At 34.6% G+C, this 15,319-nt stretch overlaps 2 protein-coding genes and 1 long non-coding RNA gene across 3 annotated transcripts; 2 read left to right on the forward strand and 1 right to left on the reverse strand.

Moving 5' to 3' along the window:
- Positions 1-373: 373 nt before the first annotated feature.
- LOC147499990 (uncharacterized) lies at positions 374-796 on the forward strand. The gene has a single exon (XM_086563580.1). It carries the CDS (start codon positions 374-376, stop codon positions 794-796), a length of 423 nt encoding a protein of 140 aa, XP_086419706.1.
- An 8,115-nt stretch (positions 797-8,911) lies between these two features.
- On the forward strand, positions 8,912-12,297 carry LOC147499991 (uncharacterized). The gene is made up of 4 exons (XM_086561728.1): positions 8,912-9,430; positions 11,575-11,687; positions 11,777-11,852; positions 11,962-12,297. The coding sequence occupies exons 1-4, from the start codon at positions 9,094-9,096 to the stop codon at positions 12,144-12,146; spliced, it is 711 nt and encodes a 236-aa protein (XP_086417854.1). The 5' UTR covers positions 8,912-9,093; the 3' UTR covers positions 12,147-12,297.
- On the reverse strand, positions 9,484-11,673 carry LOC147499992 (uncharacterized). The gene is made up of 3 exons (XR_015196144.1): positions 9,836-11,673; positions 9,600-9,650; positions 9,484-9,524 (listed from the first exon to the last, which is right to left on the reverse strand). It is a non-coding gene; the product is annotated as an uncharacterized LOC147499992 (long non-coding RNA).
- Positions 12,298-15,319: the final 3,022 nt, after the last annotated feature.

Below are 15,319 nucleotides of genomic sequence, written 5' to 3' on the forward strand. Positions count from 1 at the left end.
TGGACTTTTAAGTTTCTCTTTATTGAGATTTATCTCCTCTATTATTCGTGAACACAAACACAATATGTTATTGAAGCTAGAAGACATTCCAACTTTTGCTATGATTTTAGGTCACCAACATTTATTGTGAAATAACATGATACAAAACTGTGATGTAATATCAATTGGTACAACAGTAGACATTTTTTTTTTCTTTTTTTTTTTCTTAAGAAAATGAAAGAAAATTTATTCGCTTATTCATTGATTAAATAATTCAATATCTCATGTTGTATGTATGTGTACAGCTAATGTCGGCGCGGGAGACGAACTATCTTGCCGCCATCCTATATAGGAAGCCCACGAACGAGATATGCATGAAAGATATCACAACACAATGGCTTTGGTCCAAATATTTGGAAAACTGGATGTATTCCTCACCATGACATGCAATCCAAATTGGTCAGAAATTACAAAAAGGTTAAAGGAAGGTCAAACCTCACAAGACAGGCCCGATCTTACTACAAGAGTCTTTCATGAAAAATGTGAGGAGTTAAAGAAAGATTTGTTCAATAAGGGTGTCCTTGGAAAAGTTATTGCCCACGTACATGTGATCGAGTTCCAAAAATGTGGTTTGCCACACGTTCATATGCTCTTAATCTTGGATGAAAATGACAAGCTTAGCAACCCAGATGATTATGACAAAGTTGTTAGAGCTGAAATTCCTAATCCAGACAGTGAGCCTAATTTGTACAACATTGTCATGAGACATATGATTCACGGTCCATGTGGAGAGTTGAGACAAAATCCGTCTGCATGAAAAATGGAAGATATTGCCATTGCTTTTAGGTATTAGTCCAATTTGATTTATTTGAATTATATGTGTATTTGCATTTCAATCATGAGTTGGTATTGTTGATATGGTGTTGGCTTTTAATAAATGCGATGGAGTGAGGATGTTGCGTTGACCGAATATGCGAAATTAACGGTAGACCATTTAGGCTATCGATTGCATGCTTTCTGACTCCGCGTTTTCAGATGCCAACAAAGCCTTTTGGACCGATCAAGGAGTTGATATCAGATGAAAGCAGCCAAAGATATCTGAGAGAAATCTCAATATGTGATGAATTCTTCGACCATTTATTCTTGAGAGGGCATGGGTAAGTTACTTTGGTAGCCCATCACAAAGCTTGATGTATAGGTACCACGAGCATGGCATTCCAACTAAAGCAAAGACGTTGTTAGTAGTATTAATTACCTTTTAATTGGGAGCTTGGAGGGCCTAGCTTAAAAAGAATTCAGACTTGGTATTTTATGAAATCAAACAATCTTAAGCAAAATCAAAGAGGGTCTGGGTGGCCTACACGATATTGTTGCTTGACCAGTACAAGTTGAATGGGCATTGGCTTTTATTGTGAATTTCCTTTCAAGTTTGTTTTCTTTGCACTGTCTATACATGGTTTAAAAATTTGGACACTTACATTCGTACACTGTCTACAAAGCTTTTGATACTTGGTTAAGTTAAGAATTTTGGATACTCGGAACTTTTATAGACTTTGAGTTCTGTTTAATTGTCATTGGGGTTGAATTCTTCACACCAACTTTAATTTCTCTAACTTAAATGTTTAAGTACTTTGCTCTTCGCTTGGAAGTTACCTTTCTAAATATTTTTCTGTGATAATTTTCCTTCACCATTTTCATTTGCTATTTCGATCATTTACATTTATTTTGGTTCCAATTTGAAATTGCATACATGTAGATGGCTGTGATTTTGATCTTATGACCTTAAGTATATAGGCTTTTTTAGATTGACAAGGATTCATGAAATTCATGCTTTCACTTGGAAAACTATAAGCAAGGGAAGCAGGCACTAATGGTTGTTTGAAGGTAATTTGCACTAATGTGGAGGTTAGCTCAGACTCAATATAAATATGCTTTGCATGATGGTAAGTATACTAACCTTTTTGTAGGGGTGGATTACCATATAAAGATTTTTGGACAAGGTAAATCTATTTTATTTGTTGAATAACTTTGATAAAAGGACGCCTCACAATGTATAGAGGAACTAACAGTCATGATGTAAATTATACATTGTTTTTAGTACATTTTAGACGCGCTAGAGAAACTAATGCCTTCTTAGGGAAGGAACTAAATTGTCTCGAGGCGTAAGGGTTATTTAACTGTTCTGGTATTCGTCGAGACGGTTAAGTAACTGGATTAAACAATGAGATATCTATATTGTTATGATTTTCAGGTTATGACAGGTTTTAAGTTTATGAAATGTTGAAAATATAGAGGAGACTCTGCCGAAATTTTTGTAAGATTATTCTGTCTTTGTTTAGTTTGGGTTTTGCTTAGTTGGTTCGATCACATCCCGAGTTTCATAATGACTATAGATGCCATGTGTCTTTGGTAATCAGTCATATATTATAAAATTTGGGGCGTGACATAGTTGATGGTAGATGACATGCACCTTGGTATTGTCTTAATATGGTAAAATATATAAGTAGGAAGGTAGCAGTTACATGATTCATCATGGGTTAGGGGGTAACGAATCAAGCAGTAGCTAGACTTGCTAACAATGTTTTTGAGTGTGGTTGATGATGCTATTTTGAACTTTGCCCCTCCACTGAATGTATGGTGGAAAAAAAAACTCTCAGGGGTATTTATGATACAAGTCATTGAATGTAGCTGACAAGGTGTTCCTCTCTACCTATATTTTGGCACATTTAACATCCAAAGTTCCTATCTGTTTTGGTGATGAGGGTATGTTAGCTAAACTTTTTGAGTGATTATACTGGGGGGATTCTATAAACTGCTTATTCCTTTTCTACTATTTTTTTTATTGTTAAACTTCTATTTACTCACTCTACCAAGTGACTTTATATATATAATGAAGAACTTTTGTGGATTGACACCTTTTCTGCGAAGGTATATCTGAATACGTTTCTTTGTTTCGATGGTCCTGTGTTCTCAGGTCTGCTCAAAATAGCTCAATGCATGTTATTTTTTCCCTAATAACGCAAGCGACACCGTACAATGGAAAAGAACATGCATGGTTCTCACCAAAAGATATCTCATGGGAAGTGCTTCAGCAGTCACACAAGAATGTGCTTTTGTTTTAACCATCATAACTCCATTATGCAAAAGAACGTCATCACATTAAGAATTTCAGATACTATGACCGAATCATAATCCGAGTTAAAAGTCAAACTGGGTCAACTTGTCAAAGTCAACCCTAATCAATAATCAAAGTCAACCAGCTATGTCAACAACAGTCAACCAGCCAGGTCAACAGCAGTCAACCAGACCTAAACTCCTCTAACCCAAAAGCCCAAAGACTAAGGCCCAAAGTCTAACACTTAAGTCCAAAATGAAATTTCAAAATTTAAAACACTCAAGCCCACCCACGAATTTCGGACCAAACCCAACAACAAAACCCTCACTGTTCATCTTCCTCCTCCTTCACCAGCTCGCCACTTCCACCAATTGACCACCACAACCCACCAACCTATCTCCACTATGAACCCCATGGTTCCACTCCCCTTCAAAAACCAAATCTACCTATACCCAAAAATCTCAATTCCCTTATACTGCGAAAATCTCAAATCGACGCCATTAATGTTCTGTTAAAGCATCACTCGCCCCTCTCCAGCACCCATTCAAACACCAAATACTACCTCAAATCAACACATCAAAAAAACCCAACAACAAGAGTTCAAACTAAACAAACAAGACAGGCAACGCCATTAATGCTCCCTCAAAGCTTCGACATAGCCCACATCTCATGACACCAACAATCGCCGTCAATTCAAATCACTAAAACGCATAGATACTTATCTAGTTTGACTACGACATTTACAGTAATCATAATCATAATCAATTTATGTAATCATAACCAGATTTTCTAGAGACACTTTCGAACCAGTGAAAACAGTAGTTAAACCATATAATTTTAAATGTAAAATTTATCATGTGAACACAATAGGTATTCTCCAATTCCTCCGCATACATACAGAGTGAATAAACACAAAAACTTAACATGAGCAGTAAAGCAGAAAACTGATATTATTATAACTTTGTCGGTAAACCCAAAACATGTTGTAAGAGTAATAAGAGTAAGAACTTTCATGTTCAATGAAGTAAGGTATTCTCTACTCACCCGTAGTACGCTCCGACTATCAGCTATCTCTCAGAAAAATCTTCCTTTTCTTCTTTCAGTAAAACCCCTTCTTTTCTGTACAAAAGTTTTTCTGTGTTTTTCTCCCAAAAACTCTACATGAGAATCCCCTTTTTTAAGTTTTGAAACCTTACCGAAAAACAAGAGTTGAAACTTATCTATTTACCTACGGGGCTTTTATCCTTAACTGATAGTTATCATATATTTAGTTTAACCTATTATCATTATTATTATTATTATAGGGAAATAAAATAAAAAGACGGGGTGTTATAAAAACCAAGCAATATCTTTGAACAAGGTAGATGATCTAGGATCTAGCTTGCTCACACTGTCCATCCCATACTTTGAATGGAGAAACCCAAGTGTGCTCTGTTATTTGGTTGAGAATTTCTAAACTAAATATTTTGGGTTTTTGTGAGATACTAGTTAACTTACTTTAAGCAATATGGGTTACCCAGGATTGTACTTGTTAACTTACTTTTTAATTATGTTAGGAATTCTGAATTTTACTTGTTAACTTACTTTTTAATTGTGTCATCTTGATGTTAATGTTTTACTTATGCACTATTTTAAATTGTTAGATTGGATGAGGAATTAGGTTTCGACATCATAACAATGGCACAAACAGATCAATGCACATATTCATTACATACAATGCAAGTTTGTAGTTTACTGTCATCTAGGAAACTGATATATATTGAAAATATTCATTTAATAATTTTATCTCTTTGAACTTACTAGGTTAACTATTTTGCTCTTGTTTGTTCTTTATTTAATGAAGGTTAGTTGTAGGAGTTTAGATGGCATTAGTCAACACGGTTGCAAATAGCATTTGTGTGCCGCTGTGGAGATCAGATTATTTGGTGGTCTCGACAAATACAATAACAGTGACATAAAGATATATTAGTCTTAAAAATAGGTCTCAGACTTTGTAATAATGTATATGCTTGTTTATCATCACCTATATTTGTTGACTTAGGATTATTTGATATGGTTGCCAAATACATATGGTTGGACTGATTGGGCATTCTTGTTGTTCACATTAGTAATCTAAATTCTTGCTACTTTACCAGGACCAACCATTGAATCTTTGCATTACATGACCATGTGGTAGATCTTTTAAGAATGTGAATCTCATTAAGTAATTCGAACATTCTGTTGGACTTATCCTTTCACTTGTTGAAACTTCTTTGTATCAGCACATTCAATCTGTTGAGAAGTAGAACCTTATGTTTCTCATGCTAGCATTGTAGTTGTTTCTTTTATCGTAGATACTGGTATAGATATTTGACCATTCTAAACTTTTTGTCATATTATAAATTTGTACAAAGTTTAATGAGTGAAACTTTAGGTGGTTGTTAGGAGCTTCAGTTATTTTCTTGACTCTGAATTGGCTTCTATCATAGTCTCATTGCTATTAGGTTTCTAAAATTTTGTTGGAGGCAGCTTTACCAGCAAGGTATAGCTAAGGTAAGTCCATTGAATGAGATAAGAGTAGGTATTGCTATACTTGTACTTGGGTAACTACAATGAATACTTATTTAGACTATGATATGATTAGAGAAGGAGATTTTAACGAGTTTTTTTTAGCAGGTCTATGTTAAGAGTGATTGATGAATCTGTTTAAGTGAAATCAGAAAGCTAGTGAGCTAGCCAAAAGTGGAAGTAATGGAAGCTTACAAGCACAAATCAATTACTTGCCTCTTTATCAATGGAGATCTGATCAGGTGACATATATACCCATGCATTAGTTAGGGGTCTTATTGCTTTAGTATGTCTAGTATTTTAAGAACAAAAAATAAGTACTAACACTATTTTATGTATCACCAATTTGTAGGTTTTACTCTATGCATCTGCATCACGTGCAGGGAGTCACATATACATTTCTCTAGTACATTTAAAAAAAAAAAAAAAATCTCCAGTGATTATCTTAGGCATATATGTAGCTCCATGCATTTAGGTTTAAAGCAATCTATAATGCTTTGTAAGAAAGAGAATAGGCACCGAAAATATTTTTGGAATAGAAGTAAGTACTAGAAGCAATCAGTAGACAAAGGAATCAGCAAACAAAGGCATTGGAAACTCGAAAGAGCATCCCGAACAAAGCTAGGTCAATCTAAAAGGCTAGGTTCAAAAGCATCAGAAATGGAACTTGAGCATGAAGTGACGTTGCCTGACGGTACGACTATTCATACCCTGTGTAGCATTTCCCCATTCACTTCCCTTTTGTATTAAGAGTTCCAAATGGTAAGTATATATGCATGCTTCGGAAGTTTTTATATTAAATCAGACATATATTTTTCCTTGCGAACTTTTTCTGTTCTTCAAATGGGCAAGAGGTGACTTATAAGATGTTTTCATTCTACTTTCCTCAGCAGGTTCATATATAGTTCTTATTTGTGCATGGGTCCTAAAGGTTATTTTTGCGAAGCTAATTGAGGCAGCATGTATCAATCTCTTTGAATTAGTTCAAATAGGGTGTGTGTTTTTTTTACCTGTCTTTGTGTTGTGCTTTTAAATTAGTAAGTTTTCGGATGTCGATCATATAAACTAGAAATGATTGCAGCAAAGGACAATACCTAACATTTTTTTTAATAACACTGTTAGTACAATACCATGTGTCCACATATATCTCACTCTATTCGTTCTTGTTTTGTTGTAGTCGTATTTTCATGAGTGGACGTGATAGTGAAATGGTAGCTATATATTGTGTCAGTTAAAATTTGCACAACTTTGGATGGTTTTTACATACTTAATGAAATTAAATGTTTGTATCATTGTGTTTGCTATCTAGTGGATCCATAAGCTCAAAATGGAAAGAGTGCTCACTAGTTGAGAGGTTGATGGCTTGAATCCATCTGGGTCTAATATAATATTTTTTAGATTTTACAAAACTGAAAATTAAATATGACAAACATTTTTAGTACTGAAAAAGATAACATTTTTTTAATGCTATCCTAATTTATTGCGCGCAAACAAAACACTATTAAAGCTGATAGCATTTGATTGTAAATGCCATCGTTATTAATTGCATTTCACGAAAAAAACGCTATCTTTATTTTATTGCGTTTGACTCCAAACGTTATTGTATTAATTGCGCTTTTACGAAAAACACTACTAAAAAAAGCATAGCATAGCGATAGATAGCGTTTGGGAAAACACTATCAAAGCTTTTAATAACATTTTACCAACACTATCTATTGACTTTTTTGCAATAGTGCTTGGTTAGGCTTTGCCCTCGGCTCGTTTTTGGATTTGCCAAGCTCTTTCTTATTGCAATAATAGTATGCGGCCCATGCTACTCACCGATTCTAGTAAGATTTTGCAAAAAAAAGTGCTAATAGTGCGAAATTTCTTGAAAAAACCATGAAAGACTTGAAAAATCCTAATCCTCGAGGAGGTGAAATAGGAAGGAGGTAGCTTCCAATAGTGCAGGAGATATTATTAAATAATTAATTAAAAAGATGTGCTTACAAATATGTAGGGAGGTATTACTAAATAATTAAATAAAATGATGTGCTTACAAATATGTATGTAGGGAGGTGTTACTTAAAAATGGAAATAAGAATATTAGAAGGGGTTGGTGAAAGGAATTCCAAGAAGGTCGGCAATCTAATAGTGTAGAGATGAGGATTATGAGCCTAAACTATATATTCATTTAAATAGTGAAGCTAGAACATGTTGAAGTTCAATTTATTTGCTCTACTATTTATTTATTTATTTATATTTTGATTAATGTACTTACTTGTATGACAAGTTGACAACTCTAGACGATGAACATATAGTACGACTTGTTTGGTGGTCATTCACTTAAAGAAACATTGTAACACTTTGATGATTGAACTTGTTTATTGCAAGGAAGAAAATATCACCGATATTTATGATATATATCAGTTTTTGAGGTATCTGATATGGATATATTGCGATATATCGGATGAATAAATTAAAACATTTTGTATCCGATATATATCAGATTTTTCGATATATCGATATATATCATTGCCTTTGACCAATCTTTGACTAATTTTTATCAATATATCGGTGATATTTTTAATATATTAGGCGATATTTATGATATATCAACATACAAAACAAAATTTTGACCAGTCAACAAAAGAATATATATCCACCTATATATCAAAATATCCTATATATTGGTTTTTGGGGTTCCATATATCGACTGACATTGAAATATTTGGCATTGGTTTATTGTGGTTGGCTACTTGGCTGAAAATGAGGACAGGGAATTCGAGTGCATCAATTGTAATGGGTACGGAGCTGAGAGCAATTTTACCTGGGTGCTGGTGCGGTAGACACGTCCATGAAGTAGCTTAGCCCACTTTGAATCTTTGATAAAATGATACCATTTTAGAATTTTTCTTGATCAGCGGTCCCCATAGCGTTTTGAAGAAAGTTTATTTGACATGACATTCGCGTCAAGGTGTGGAGTGTGGAGTGTGGACACCCAAAAAGTCCTGTAAACATCCTACCTACATTAATATCCATTCTCCCAGGATGCTCATAGTGAGCCACGTCAGCTGATTTTTTTAAAAAGTTCCTACTTAAAAAATAATTAATTGGTTGATTACTTACTTAACCTTATTATTGTTGTGTTTAGCAATTTATAAAAAAATGTTTTGGTCTTTTCGCCATACTAGGAATTAAAAAAACCAAATACACGCCTAATATGAATTGTTCGCAAGTGGGTAATTAAGTAATTAACAACCAAAAACAAAACTAAGCCCAACCGTTTTGTTAAACACCCCAAACTCTCACCCAAAAAAAAAAAAACAACGATGGCGGCAACATCTGCCTCTTTCATTCTTCCAAACCCCCTCTCCCTCACCTTATCATATCTAATCCATTCCTAAAAAAGATAAACCTTTTCAAACCCCCACCTCATCATTTCATTTTCCAACACCTTTTTTTTTAACAGCATGGGCTCATCAGGTAATAATAATACTTCTTCTCCTTCCATTTTAATAAGAGCACCACTTTCATCTGATTATGAATTTGAAACTGTTAAACAAACACATAGTCGTTGTCGTAGTAGTAGTATTAGTGTTAAAAGTTTTGAAGATGATGATGGTAATGAGAAGGAAGAAGGGTTTTTGAGTGGTGAAGATGGTTTTGAAACTGCTTCTGAGAAAGATGAGACTACTGATGGTGTTTTGGGTGGTACTTCTTCTTCTTCTTCGAGTTTGGGTGATGGCATTGGTCCTGAAGTTATTTCTGTTGTTAAAAAAGTTCTCACTCTTGCTGCTTCTCAACAAGGTAATTATTATTAATAATAATAATTAAGTTCATGCCATTTGGGCTTCTTTATTGTAGCCAATTCAGCTATAAGTGTGGGGAACCTCTTTAACTCCTGTTTTATTTAAAGTGTCAGTTATTCCATCACGCTAATTATTAAAGAATTAGGGAAGGGTAAACCAAACCTCACCTGCGTCTCATTAAGAGACTTCCTGACAAGTTCCTTCAGTACAAAATGAACCTGAAAGAACACTTCATTAGTTAAAGAAAGATGTCTACTTAAGTAATTAAAGACCTTAGCACCTCCAGCAGAAATTCTCTGCCGCAGTTGCACACAGGCACACCATAAGACAGTCGACTAGAGCATGGTCGTAAGTTAACCTGATATTCAAAGATAAGTAAAACATTTGCAGCAATATAACTTACAGCATCCACTGAAGCTTCAGCTGGACCTCTGAAATAATTTAGAGCTCCTTCAATGAGACGCCGGTAACCTTGCTTTGGAGCAATCAAGTGGGGTTGGTAACCATCTGCCTCGGAAACCACTTTCTTTACATTATTTATGGAAAGATGCCGATCAAAAGGAAGCTTTTTCAAAGCAACAGGGAGCTGGTTGTCAAAAACTCCATAAATCCGATCACCGCCAGGCTGTCTGCACTTGCAATAAATCAAGAAATAACAAGAACGAACATACGATTAGAATGTAAAAATACTTGCTATCAAGGTTTTCAAAATGCATTGAGGTTTAAGCCTTTTAGGGATTTTGCGCCTCAAGGCTTAAGACTCACAGATGTATACATGCTTACTGTAAAGCTACAACCTCAATGGTGTGAGGCGTGCGTGAAGTTGGGTTTTACCCCAGCCGGACCATTTTTATATTGACTTTTTTTTGTCCATTTTTTTCCCACGGTTTTGACATCAACCCTATAAGTTTTTTAAGGGCTAAATGCCCCAATTAGGTCATGTTTTGAGCATCCAAACACCTTATTCAATTAGAAATCATCAACCTCCATTAGCAACCTTAAGCCCCTCTCCATTTTATTTATGCTATAGTAATTCATTAATATGGCATACTTTTTCTCAGTTTTTCTGAATTTATAGCTATTTTTTCTTGAATTTTTTTTTTTAGTTTTTAGTTTTTTTAATATTTTTAGTGAGACTCTAGGGGCTGATGCGTTTTTTTAAACACTGCTTACTATCGACAGTTTTTTCTTAATTATAAGGTTGCTAATGAGGAAAACGAGTCGTGCTCTATATCTGAGAAACTTGAAGAAGTTCTTCAAGAGGCTCGGATGTCTGTTTTGGAAGCGGAGTCATTACTTGGTGATGCTCAGTAGTTTCTTCACATCCACATACTCTGTATTTTGTTAATAGCAACTTGATAACTTGCTAAAATATTTTCAAAGCAATTTAACTTTATTGATAGCTGCTTCCACATTTTTATTAAGTATACGATAAAGGTTAATCTACAAGTTATTAAGTCTGAAATGAGAATATCCTCAAACCTGAAGGAAAACAGGAAGTAATGGCTGAAGACATTTAGGAAGGTAGAATCCAGGTATAAGTACTGGTCCTCCCTGCAAAGTTAAACTTTGACAACAGAAAGTTATACCTGACAGTTAAACTAAAGGACAAAAAAGACTAACCTTTTTTTCCTTACGCTCCTTATCTCTAGACGTAGATATAGCATCATGGACTAAATTAATGTATGATGGAAGAACTTCCTTTGGAACTGAGCCAAGAACCCTTGACAAAACTTCCCAAGCGACCAGCTAATAATAAGTCTGCAAATTGACTATTGCTTTCATCCATGATATCATTTTCTACATCATTCTTTGCAAGTGATTCTGACATTATACCACGCACCTCTTCCTCCTCGACTGCGAAGAGCATTCTCAAAGAAGACGCAATGTTTCCTTCTTCATCTATCATATTAACATCAAGACTACCATTGTGGGAAACCTTAAGGGGTGGATCCAGTTTCATTTGATGTCCATCACCTTCAATAAAATAAAACACAAATAAGTTGCAACTAGGTATTGAGTTTGAGTTTAAGGAAATGCCAGTTGGTGGAGCTGCATTGGATTTAGTTGGTGTTCCTTTGCCAAATTAAACTCTTTCCGTTGTTAAGCAATCTCATGCTGTTTTTCTTGGTGCCATTGGAGGGTATAAGTGGGATAGTAATGAGAAACATTTGAAGCCAGAAACTGGGTTACTTCAACTTCGAGCGGGTCTTGGTGTATTCTCGAATCTGCGTCCCGCAACTATTTTGCCACAAGTAATATGCTTAGCTACTGTTACTATTGTATTTTAATTATATTTATTATTTTAATTAATAGAAGTGTAACTATTGACCTTTCTCAATAGTTAATGGACTCTTCAACATTGAAGAAAGAAGTTGTCAAGGGGGTTGATCTCATGATTGTTAGAGAGCTTACTGAAGGTTATCATAGCGCATCTCAACTTATCTTAAACGATTACCTAAAATCAGTTAGTTTATATTTTGAAAAAGTAGTTTGTTGATCAGTGCAGTTCTTTTTTAATGATGACAGGAATTTATTTTGGGCATTTAAGAGGTTTTAGTACAAATGAAAAAGGAGAGGAGATTGGTTTCAATACTGAGGTGTATGCTACTTATGAGGCAATATATGCAAACTTCTGCCACGAGTTGTCTGTAAGCTTATTGTTTAGGCAATGTTTCCTAAATAATTTGGTAAAAACAATGTATGTTTTTTAAGGTTAGGCAATTTTGTTATAATTTTATATGAAAGGTCTTGATTTTAATATCGTCATGCAAGAAATTTGATTAGTTATCCACTTATCCCTATTAAAGGAATACATGTACAGATTTCGATTGGAAGTTGATTAAGAGATACTTGACGTGTCAATGTCTTGTAGGTGGAATTCCTGTTAGATTTTGAAGTTTACTTGGTTGAATTAGGATTTGCTATGAAAATTGTCACAATAATTATAATCTCGGTGCAGACAAACATACTCTGAGCTCACTCGCTCTTTGATAGACTTCACCAGGCTTCCAGTAAATATTGTTGCTTGCTTGCTTTATCTTTTTTTGTGCGTGTATCATTCATGTTAATATATATATCACATGTTAGTAAGATATGCAATAAATCTGATTGACTTTTGTCCCTTTTATGAGGTTTTGAAATGGGCGTCTAACCTTTAAACTATATTCTCTCATTATACCATTGTGATGTTATATATGCTTGATTCTAGCACTTGAGAGGGCCTATAAATCAGTTAGAGGGTTGAAATGGGTTGCATAAAGAAATTAACATAACTGTTGACACAGTTAAAGAGGCTTCTACATTGAATGGACCTTACAAGTGAATATGTTTTGGAATAGAGGAATACAAAGGGATTTTAAAGTTAATCCTACCTTCTAGATAACTAACAGGTTCGAATGAAGCATTGTTGTATATATATATTGATAAACAGGTATGGAAAATTTGAAGCAGTTAAATATTGGAAAGAAATAAATAGGTATTTCAACCAACATAATTTGGTTATTCAATTCACTGGATTCACGATAGTGTTCATCAATGCAATGTCTTTTGCTATTCAAAAAGAGAGTATAGTTGTTGTAAACTGGAGGTGGCATAGGCTTGGTGGCACATAATTGAATGTAAGGTGAAGAAGGGGCTCCACTAAATATGTACGAAATTCTCCGATGAAGAGGGTGAAAAAACTTACGATATTAGCAAGAAGAACAACGTTGCGTTTGATAATAAGGGTATAACCTCTCAAACCAAGGCCAAGAATAGGTAGCAAAGTATAGTAAAACAACGAGTTTCTGTCACAAATTCACCAATCATCAGAGGTATTTGTTGTTAAAAATTATGTATATAAATATATGTTCTTTATTTATATCAATGTGATTGGATTCAAGCTTATGCACTATGTGGGTTTTCTTATTTTATTAAGACTAATGTGTACTTTATGACATGTTGAATAATTAGAAGAAATTATTTATGATTCATGTTATTCATAATTCAAGGCACTTAATGTCAAGTACTCTCTTATCGCATTTGAGTTGAATGGAGAAATAGGGGAGTTGTATTTTTAGCTCATGCTAGGGAGTTGTATTTCGTTCATTGCATTTAGAGTGTTTACCTATATTTTTAGTATGTAGAAGTGCACACTTCCTTTTGGCAATGAGGTATGGCCAGTGACCATTGAATTAGAAATATTACGAGTATGTATGTATGTGCGCTCTCTATGCTTGATAATGTCTTACTATCAACTTTCTTTACTTTTAGTTCCCACTACCCAATTCAAAGTGCATAAAGGTATTATAATATTTAAATTTTGTTCAATGAATCGTTCTCAGGTACTAGAGAAAATGTCTGTTCAATTATGGAGAGTCCCAATGAAGTTTTTTTTTTCATGCTGTTTATGAATGGGTGTGTTTTTAATATATATATATATTCTTCCATAGTGCGACCATCATACACGGTAAGTGATTAGTGCAAACATAGTAGCATTGTATGGAACATGGAAGACAATTTGGAGAACTTGCTTATGGTTTTGGAGTTACATGTTTACCGACTGAATGTATGTTGTGGCAATGGAGTGTACTGTTTGAGGCAAATTTTAGAACTGATTCTATGACCTTTTATTGGAATTGTAATTGGTAAAAAAAAACACACAATTTCATTTAGCAAGCCCGTCAACATTACGAGTATTATGGCTGATAAAGAGTTCAACATGTCAAAAATATTTTGAAAGCCAAAGCGTGGTGTTTGTAATAATTGTTTTAGCTCTGTCAAATTACTTGATCATTGGATGGATGTATCATTACTTAGCAATTGCATAATCATTTGATATCGAGATGGCAATATAGTATCAAATATACTATTTGCAAAAGACTCGACGACATTGGATGTAATTATAATTAAAAGGCAATTTTATGTAGCAATCCCGTTTGGTTCGGGGACAAAGGGCTTCAGAGAAACTATTCGAACGTTTCAAGATGATAACACGTTACAAAATAAAGGTCACGTGTAAAACCAAAAAACAGCAGACTTTTAAAATAGACCAGTTGAGTAGTTGAGTTTAATAATTTTACAAAATTCAAGCCCAAAAGACAAATAAAGCCCAAATCACAAGTAAAACCCAAAACATACAAACGGGCTTACACATTAAGCATATCAACCAAAATTAAAACTCTGAAAATTAACCGGCCAGACATAATAGGTTTTGAAATAGTAGGCCCGACCACAGGTCGGGCTGCATGGCTAGTTATTTTTAGTTTCGGTAGGATGCCTCATTTTATATAGATTAGGACGCCAGCCGAGACCGTTGGATCTCGGGAACGGTCCGAAAATAAAAAACAAATCTATATTCTCTCTCTTCCTTTTTGTTTTTGATTTTCGGACCTTTGGATTTCGAAACACTCATCCCTATAGGGATATCCTCGTGGTAGCCCAGATCTTTTATATAACTTTTTCTGCAATTGACCTAGCTTACCTGCCTAGATTTTCATCATAAGCACATAAAATGTGGAGTCGTGGACCAATCATAAAACCATAATTCTCCCAAGGCGTTTCCATAGTAGGCAGTAGGGGTGGGCAATGGGCCGGGTCGGGCTAGCTCGGCCCTAAACATTTAAAGCCTTTCAGTTATTAGGGTTGGGCCAGCCCGGTCCTAAAGTCCCTATAGGGCCGGGTTGGGCCAGGTCATAAGTCTAAATTTCAAGCCCTGACCCTATCATAAGCCCTCTTTATCAGGTTTAGGGCGGTAGGGCCGAATATATATTTTCTTATTTTTCTTTGATCGGTTTTAAAACTCATTTATATTACAAAAAATTCAAAGATTTGCAAACTCAAAGTCCCACCACTTTGAAATTTGAATAACAACCAATCTAGTAATAATTCTCGATAAGTCCAACAA

This window comes from Coptis chinensis, chromosome 5, assembly GCF_015680905.1.
Source record: "Coptis chinensis isolate HL-2020 chromosome 5, ASM1568090v1, whole genome shotgun sequence".
Taxonomy (NCBI): domain Eukaryota; kingdom Viridiplantae; phylum Streptophyta; class Magnoliopsida; order Ranunculales; family Ranunculaceae; genus Coptis; species Coptis chinensis.

Bases quoted from the DNA above. Each gene is read 5' to 3' on its own strand.
- LOC147499991 (XM_086561728.1), top strand. From the start codon at position 9,094: ATGGGCTCATCAGGTAATAATAATACTTCTTCTCCTTCCATTTTAATA. The intron at 11,688-11,776 runs GTAATATGCTTA...CTTTCTCAATAG, and splicing joins CCGCAACTATTTTGCCACAA to TTAATGGACTCTTCAACATT. The intron at 11,853-11,961 runs GTTATCATAGCG...TAATGATGACAG, and splicing joins TGTTAGAGAGCTTACTGAAG to GAATTTATTTTGGGCATTTA.
- LOC147499990 (XM_086563580.1), top strand. From the start codon at position 374: ATGGCTTTGGTCCAAATATTTGGAAAACTGGATGTATTCCTCACCATG.